Here is a 9,513-nt window from a genome sequence, read left to right on the forward strand (position 1 = left end):
AATCAATTTCTCTTTTAAGATACATTTGGACGTGAAAACAATACAGAAGATTCAGACTTTAGTTTTCGTAATTTTATAATGTACATGGTTACTTCTAATCCTTTCACGACGAATTTTCTTTAAAATCTTTAGCATTACCTGACGCCCCCGAAGATTGATCATGCTTTCGTCCTTGGCCCCATATAACCTACGATCAACTGTTGTCCATCTTAGCAATAGCAAAGTATCTGTCGGTGAAAACGTTTTTGTACGTCGTGTAATAAGAGAAAAACTTTTTGTACGTCGAGTAATAAGTTAACTTACAAAATGATCGTGGGTAGCGCCTGCGGTAACCATGGTGATTTATATGCTGTTGTGTTCAGATATTCACAGGGCTGTGCTCAGTCAGAGCACTGTGCGTGGACAAGATGGCTGTACCAAGTATCGACAGCACTGTACGGCTGGCAAACGGTGTGAATACACACTGACTCTGCCAGAGTGTCAAGAAGACGATTGCCAAGAGACAGGGGATCAAGACCATGACATCATTCTGCAAAGTGTAAGGGAGCTGTCGAATCAGATACAATCTCTGACAACAGAAATGTCACTGCTCAGCAGCAAGTTGGACGAGATGGCGCAGCCAAAAGGTGCAGTTCGACCGTTTGTTTTCTTTGAATTCCGGCGGTGGTTACATAATATACTGTGTGTTACAGTTTAGTGAACAGGCCCTCAATAAATAGGGTAGGTGGGAAAAGAACACATTTGTGTACATTTTGGTTCAGCTTTACCCTTGAAATAAACAGTGAAAATACGGCAAAAAAAAAAAAAACATGCACGATTTTGAAAAAAAAAATGCGAAAACTGGTTCGGGGGTTTTTAAAAAGGGTAGATAGGATTAAGGAAACACATAATTTTTCCTTGCCTTATAGCGTAGATCGAGCTCTGTTTGCACGTATTTTTGGTGTCCTAATGGTTACGCCTTAAACGGGAAGTTACAGGACGGTCGGCGCATAACAGGGGATTACTGATGACGCAGCCATTTGCTGAGACTTGGAGGGTTTTTTTGAATTCTTATTACATCGCTTTGACTGTGTGCTAAATTTGAATAATCATGATGGACACTTCTTCTTGACATATGCAAAGACGGGTCAAATGGTTGTACAGGAAACACATTTTGAACATGCTTTTCGGACAAAAACTGAACGTTTTTTCAGTTTATTTTTACTGACGTTTAGTCGCTATATGTTCACAGCCATCATATGCAAGATTCAATAAAAATGAATGCCTGAAAACATGGTAAAATTATGGGATTCTGGGAAAAAACACAGCACGCCTGATCAGTATCGTGGCTTTTTGTATTTGCACAGATTTACGATAATCCAGCTTAGGGAGCCGTTATTAATTACGGCTTGGGGGGGGGGGGAGGGTGTCGGAGGAATTTCATCGGTAACTCGGAAGTTTTGAGTATTCTCCCCCCTGCTAACCCTGATGAATTTGAGTAAGCCCCCTCTCTAACTCAGAAATGTTGACTGACATCCACTTAGAAAAGTTAATAATTAGATATTATTCCCTAATATTTTTCTTCGTTCAGCGAAGGAAAATACGAGTGACGTAATGACCGTGTCACCACGAGTCGAAGACGAGTGGTGACACGGTCATTACGTCACGAGTATTTTCCGAGCTGAACGAAGAAAAATATTAGGGAATAATATACTTATCACATGCACAAGCAAAGAATTCGTTATTTTTTGCAAAATAAAAGAAGTTTTCTATGACGATTCCGCGTTTAAACTTTTGAACTACTTTAGGAATAATATCAGTACGCCGTGCGCAAGTTGTCAATCATTTCCAGTCGTCCGTCGCGTGCGTGAGCGAGGAACACGGCGTTCACGTTCGTTCGTGTATGGAGCAAATGCCAGAGGACCTCTCGGTCTACACGTACCTTCCGCAAAGTTATACTCTATTTCAAAGATAGCATAGGCCTAGAAATTTATCACAGACGAAGATACGCTATTTTTCGGGAACAAATATCGACGGCGCGAACACTGTAAACGTCGCGCCTGACCCTGTTTGCAATGCTTACGGAACCCACGGTAACACGACCAGCTTCGAGTTCGTTGTTTCAGCAAATTATTCACGTAATCCCTTCTGAATATACACAGACGGTACACTCTTGCGTTTACATTGTTCTGATTATTAATGTCGTAGTCTGTGAAAATATCGATTTCATTACATGACTTTTGGAGGCATGGACGCCGCACTTGACCCCCTTTTTGCAGTGGAAACCGTATGTCTACCGTAGTCTACCACATGAAAGTATACAGTGCGTCGAAATTTAAAGTTCAGGCGTTGGCAGACGAACCCCCATGCATGTCGGCGACAAAACTAAAACACGAGGTCTCAAAAATTTGCCTAGTTGATGTATTGTCAGACTCTAATAATCATGACTAATGTTTGCGATATTTTCACGTCAGACACATTTTGATCGTGGGAGAAATATCGGCCACTATGTTGTTTGTTGACATTTACGAGCACACTGAAGATCGACGCAAAAAAGTCTAACGCAGCAAAATGATGACATAGACGCGGGTTGTCGTGACGTAAAACAACCAGAAAATAAATCCCAACAAAATGGAATTCAAAGTGACAACAAAATACAGATAAAAAGCTCACGCTCTATAAGCAGTATCCAATCATATAGTATTGTTTAATTGGATAGGTTTCATGACAGGGTTTTAACTAAGATATCTGACTGCAAGCGTCAGAGTCAGAGGGGCTGTCCTATCTTGCTTAGAAAATTTTGTGAAATCGATGTTTACAATGGTGCAGTCTGGGGCAATCTGAGAGATTTTTTAATTTGTTTGTTTGCTAGTAAAACTTTTAGAACACCCTAAGTGGGTTAAGCGCGAGAGTGGAATTCCACTCTCGTATAGGAAAGTTTGAGAAAATGATGTTTGCAATTGTGCGATTTGAAAGGTGTTTTCAATTTATTTTGCACAAAAAATTGAGTAACCCCCTTCTTCCTCTCCACATTTTATGTAACCCCCTTGAAGTTTATAATATTTTGAGTGAAACCCTCACATCACATTCCTCCTCCCCAAGGCCGCAAATAATGACGGCTCCCTTATACAGGGAAAGTTCCTGTTTAAATACGGACGTTAGGAAGTTTGAACTTTGTTGTACGGATCAGAAAAGCACGGTGTCCTGGTTTGCAGTCTGCGATTTACAGGGCTGTGGTTTGAGACACAAGTTCGGAGCTTATTTAATTAATTGTTATGATCAACATCATGAACAATATTCACCACAGATTGATTCCCAAATAATTAAGTTTACAAATATTTAATTAGCAAGTTAGACGAGAGAGCGCTGCAAAAGGAACAAACGGCCATTCATTTCTTTGAAGCTCGGTAGTGGTTTGTGCAGCTTTTAGGGCAAGTATTTGTGTTGTTTAGGGCCTTGCCAGAAATCAATAGAGTGTTTTGTTCCAAATTACTCACCGTAAAAATCAGTGATCAGTCATTTGCAAGAAAAATAATGCTCCTTTGAAATGTTCATAGATAAAAACAGTGACTCTCCCCATCGAGTTAAAGTCTCTGTCAATGATTGAAAATACTTTGTTAACTTTACAAATAATCGCTTGTATGCAATGTTTAAATTCATTCCATATGAGTGCAAGTGTTTACTCAATGCAAACAAACAAGGACACTTAGTCTAGCTGTAATCTTTCACTTTATTCATAGTTGGCCTTGCAGTTGTACAGCAAGCATTGCTATTGTGTCTTTAGAAAGTTAGCACAGCCTAAAAGTCAGCATACGTCTGCAATTCAAATGCTCATATGAAGATGGTTTTCAAGGGAAAAATGTTAATAGTTTGTATTAGAGACTCCCATGTGTAGTGATATGATATTTTGGGTGAAACTGCAGCATAAAATTCTTGTAGACGTATAAAATTCAATCAAGCTACTCCAGTCAAGTCAATTCAGAATTACCAAACGTAGTGGCTAGCTTCACGCGCGGTGGCGTTGCCTTTATGAGCTCTCACTAGGTATGCATGTGGGTGTACCTCTGTAAACCACAAAAAGTATTGTCGCTCCAGGCCTGTACAATGAGTGAATAAAAAATTATCGTTTTATATTTAATGTTTATCAAAAGCATTAATCACTGAATAAAATCTGATCAGTTTGATTGAATTAATTCATATTTAAACGTAGATTTCTCTGCATCCTTCCACACGAGCAACAGAAAGTAGCAAGCACAGAAAGTACGTAGTGTTTAACCGAATAGTCGTACTTGGTAACTTGCCTCAGGAATATGAATGAGTTCATTAAACGGCACACGCCAGCCGTTGTTTGGAATAACCTCCAGTATAGTTGTAGTTTGGCGGGCATCGGTAGCACACACCACTCACAATTCTTTCCCGAGAAATTGTTCAAAATTTTGCTTGATAATTATAACTGCAAATAAATATATGTAAATGGTGAAAATAAAAACACCCGGGATAAAGCTTATAGTTAAAGGGGAAGTTCAGCAAAGATGACTTTTACATGTGTGCTAGCTTTGAGGTCACTTACCCCGGAAAAGTTTTTTTCACTATTTGTCACGCGCGTTTTTTTACAAAAACCGATAAAAGAAGTACAGGAAGTTGCAGTTTAGGGCTTCATCAACTCCATGTAATTTTAATCACGGGAAAAAGCTCCAGGCTTGGAGCTTGCGTCACGTGATATGGAAGGAACCATCTTCCGATGAGTATGACAATGTCCACTCACCCACGCTAAAGTAGGCTGTGCGTATTTACATAACTATTGTTTATACTGAGTATCCTTGCTTCAGGAATATATGGTTATAGCATGGAGGCAGCATGGTTATAGGATATTGTCAGAACTATCACTCCTCTCCATTGTTGAACGGCCGGGAAAGCTTTTGGTAGATTCGGTGGTTAGTAGTAATGAGCAACACAAAAATCTGACAGTGGAAAGTTTATTATAAGCGATTCTTCGTTTATGCATGGAGGTAGTAAGAGTTTTTCTTACTACTACCTCCATGGTTTATGCAAGGATACTCAGTATAAACAATAGTTATGTAAATACGCACAGCCTGGTATGCGCGTGAGTGAGTGGACAATTCCATACCCATCGGAAGATAGTCCCTTCTGTATCACGTGTTGCAAGCGCCAAGCCTGGAGCTTTTTTCCCATGATTCAAATTACATGGAGATGATGAAGCCCTATAATGCAAAAACCTGTACTATTTCATCGGTTTTTTAAAAAAATCGTGCGAGTTATAAATAGTGCAAATAGCTTTTTCTAGGGTAAGTGACCTCAAAACTAGCACATATTTAAAAAACATCCTTGGTGAACTCCCCTTTAACATCGACATTCTGTAATAGGCGAATATTATTAAATATTTTGTTTTTATAATGACAGCTGTAGGTTTCTATTTGTAGTTAGTTTTTTGTTTTGCCATTGTTGATGGAAAACATTCCTCACAAAGTAGCCCTGCTCTCTTTGAAATGAGTTTTTCAGGTTGCTATGGGGCAAAAGGCTTCTTCTCAGGCAGTTAGCAGATTGCCTTGGAATATGATATGCAGGTTCTTCCAGTGGCTGTTATATGCACACATTGAAATGAAACTGTTAGAATAGATGATTAAGTTCTGAAAATTCTGAATACTTGATAAGTTTATACAGTGTCTTGCTAAAACTGAACAACATGTTTATTTGGAACGAGCATACCAAATCAATTAACAACATGAATACCTAAATATTTTGGTAGTCGATTGAAGTGTTCCATTTTAAGTGTAAGCTCTTATTTTTTCCTTCAAAAGTTGCCATTTAGAAATTAGTCTATGCAAAAAAATTACCGATATCATATATTCTATCACTAACCTATATCGTTAAAAGTTTATATGCAGTTTGCATAGAATTTTGCCATGTTGCTATGCTTGATTGCTCTGTAAGACATCAACGTTGATCAAACAATATTTATCATTCAAAGTAAATAAATAAATATTAAAGAGGTCCAAGAAACGAATATAATATGACAATAACAATAGGTTATTGTGAACCACTGTTTAGTGCCGCTATGTCATAACATTTTGTAGTTTGACAATAGACCCTCGGAAAAAAACTCAGATCGTTTATTGTTTGACCTGCTTGCATTCAAATTGACTAATTCATGTCAATCACTAGCATTGCTGCACCAACACGGAAATAAATACACAATTAGACTGTAATCGACCACTGTAATTGAGGAAAAGTCCCCCTACGCACACTAAACGCGTATTCTCTCACATGCGGATAAAACGTAATAGCAGACGAACTCTTGACAATATTCATGAGCTTGCGTAGGATTTGTTATTTTCACAAATGACTATGAAACTTTGCACTCCATAATGTACTACAAGGCTTCGCCTCGTACATTATAATTATGTCGTGCAAAGTTTGATCCCGTCCATTATGGGCCCGAAGAGGGTACAATACTGCTATTATTTTATGGTTTCGGCGATGCCTGTGAATTTGTGGATGCAGAAACACCCGGGACATAATGCCGGATAATCTCAGGCATGACGTGACAAAATTCACTGCTATTGATAAAGCAGTAATATTATGTGGAATACTGATCTAGCTCGCATCTTGCAGTTGATAATTTTTTATTTCATTTTTATTTTCTATTATGAAAACCAAACAAAAATGCTCATAGAAGTCTGACAACTTTCTCTACATAAGCTTACCGGTATGTTAAAATATTGTGCTTTTTAAAGCATATTATTTGATTTTGATATGGACTTAAAATTCACTCTCTGCCTATATTTTTGGCAGACCATTTTTGTGAAAACACTGGGTATTTCAACATGCTATAGTGAACCCTTCCCCCAGCATGATTTATTCCTACTTTATCTATTTTAGTTGGACTTCTACGACTGAAAACGTTAAGAGCTGGGGTAAAAGAAACCATAGTTTAACAATAAACCACGCCCCTGACTTTGACCACACCCAACACGACAGTATACCGAGAGAGATTTTGACAAATTCACAACATATATCTGTGGAATGAACTGGTCACAATCGACTGAGGTCGTTATTGCTAAATAATATTACATCATAATATTAAATTCAAAATTGTGGCGTGAAACGTAAAAAACGGGAATTTTTCCCTAGTTGAAAGCTCGTTCCAACCGTGCTATTAAATAGCAGAATTTTTCACGTCTCGACGAATTATATCGCAGTATTTGCGCCATCAATATAATATACTTGGATGACTTACAGAGCATAATCAGGAACTTTGCAAAGGATTAATTATACCAGTGTATACCAAATAGAATAACACTCATAGCAAAACCATGGACAAACCAAGGAAAATGAACTTTGCTTGATTCTAATTACATCTCCTGAGTAGACCGAGGGAGTCACTTTTACAAATTTAGCACCTTAGACACGAAAGAATAAAAGTTCCTTTTCAGGTGCATCAATGAGCTCGGATAAAAAATGTCCTGAAATGCTTTCCGTTGTTTTGTATGTGACGATCACAATGCACTACGAACATTAGTTTATGGTGCTTTCTCGTACAAAGCTTTAACAGAGAAAGCAGCTAAAGATCATTCTTTTGTCATTGATTGTATTGCAGACATCATCACGATGAGAAAACTTTGCAAAACAGAAAGTCAATTTGCTAACATCTGGATGTCTTTGATGTCTGCTGGTGGACAGAATTGTCCCCGAGGGTTATCGTTCGCCCAGTTAAAGCGATGAATTCGTTTATTCGCTTCGATAAAGTTTGTATGTGCGATGTGTGATAGTGAGCATGCGTGATTTGGTGCTTCACGAACTCTACAACGTGTGGAGCGGCTCAGTCAGAAAAATGTAACAACTTAGCCTGCTATTGAATCACTCTTTTTTGGGAGTGGAGATTTAGCCGAGCTGTTCTCTCTGGGCCTCCCGCTAGGCGACTGATGCCGTATGTTGTGGGTTCGAACCCGATTGAAAACTAGCCGTATATATCTCTCTTGTGTCAAAGTTAGACACACAAAATGCGCACTGAAAATTGCCTAATGATGACATTTGTGGCAGGTATGATGGATTTTGTTACAAACATACTCCCCCGCCATTAAACATTATTTCTAGATATAGTTTATTCTTCTACAACCAAAATCAAAAGATGATGACCTGCCATGAATCTGACGCCTCGGGACGAAAACACTCGTCAGTCACTCATATCAGTCGCAAATACATTTTCCATATTTCCAACATTCTTCTCTTTTGCAGGACAGACAACGATTAATTTGCTGAGTGAGAATACTGAGGTAGTTGTCTTCACAACGGTTCCTGACCTGTCAGCTTTTACTGCGTGCGTTTGGGTGAGAATCATTAAAGAAGCTGGCAGAGATCCAACCTTGTTGTCTTACGCTGTACCTAGTCAGGCAAATGAAATTTTACTGATGTATAATCCACAGCTACGCGTGCACATAAAGGGGCAAAATCAAGATACAGAAACAATGTTGGGAGATGCCGCATGGTATCACGTGTGTCTCACGTGGACGTCACATGGGGGAATCTGGAAATCCTACTTCGATGGCGCCGTAGTTGATGAAGGCACAAATTTGTGAGTGAAAGTTTCGTAGCTGGCGGAGGAAAAATAGTTTTGGGACAGGATCAGGACAGAGTTGGAGGAAATTACGAAACTCATCAAGCACTCCTTGGCAGTTTGACAGAGTTCAATATGTGGTCAAGGGCACTGAGCGATGACGAAATTGCTGCTGTGATGACGGGTCAACTTTCTGGTGATGTCTTCGGATGGAACGTGGCTTTCCTTAAAATTAACGGTGATGTTTCCATTGCTACTGAGAGGGTATACTGTAAGTACTCGCTAAGTTTGAACAATAGGATTTTGTAAAGCTAGGGCATTCTATCAACTTTTAGTGCGTCCTGGCATATTATACTACATTGTTGCTATATTTTATGTAAGATAGATATTAATGAAGCTTCCTTTCTATGTCAATATTATTCTGCAATTATGATATATAGCGCTAAATGTCAGAATAAAACTCAGTTTTTACTTGGACTTTCTGAAATATCAAAGAAATTTAATCTATTAATTTAACGTTGCTGAATGTAAGAAACCCATTGTACGCCGATTAATTTAAATAATATACAACAAGCCGGATACGTGTTTTATTGATCAGCACGGATGTGTGCGAGTTAAGACTTCTTGGAATCCATTTATAAGCACAAACACCACACATATAAACTTACTAGATATACAAGTCAATTTACGGGGTGACATCAGTCGATGCAGCCACAGGTAGCTAATTTGTTCTCAAAAGCCATAGTATGCCGAGACTAAATTCACAGATGACGGATTATGGCTATTCAATTGTTCTCTTCTGCGTTGTTTTCCAAGGCGCATGACTTAGTGTAGCCACTCCATCAAAATATCGTAGCATTAACATCTGTTATTGTGACATCAGGGGACAATTCCTCGACTTAGTAGTATGATTATTTGCCCTATTTTGATTTGTCTTTCAAACAAGTGAAACGAGTGCC

At 38.7% G+C, this 9,513-nt stretch overlaps 1 protein-coding gene across 1 annotated transcript in view; it reads left to right on the forward strand.

Annotated features, from left to right (window-relative positions):
• Window positions 1-219: 219 nt before the first annotated feature.
• LOC139125915 (neuronal pentraxin-2-like) overlaps window positions 220-9,513 on the forward strand; it is a 10,669-nt gene continuing 1,375 nt past the window's right edge. Inside the window, exons 1-2 of the mRNA XM_070692000.1 lie at window positions 220-626; window positions 8,236-8,825. Of these exons, the coding sequence (XP_070548101.1) occupies window positions 335-626; window positions 8,236-8,576 (633 nt within the window). The 5' untranslated portion in view covers window positions 220-334 and the 3' untranslated portion in view covers window positions 8,577-8,825. The remainder of the gene's footprint in view (window positions 627-8,235; window positions 8,826-9,513) is intronic.

Source organism: Ptychodera flava, assembly GCF_041260155.1.
Source record: "Ptychodera flava strain L36383 chromosome 3 unlocalized genomic scaffold, AS_Pfla_20210202 Scaffold_26__1_contigs__length_13983176_pilon, whole genome shotgun sequence".
Classification (NCBI taxonomy): Eukaryota; Metazoa; Hemichordata; class Enteropneusta; family Ptychoderidae; genus Ptychodera; species Ptychodera flava.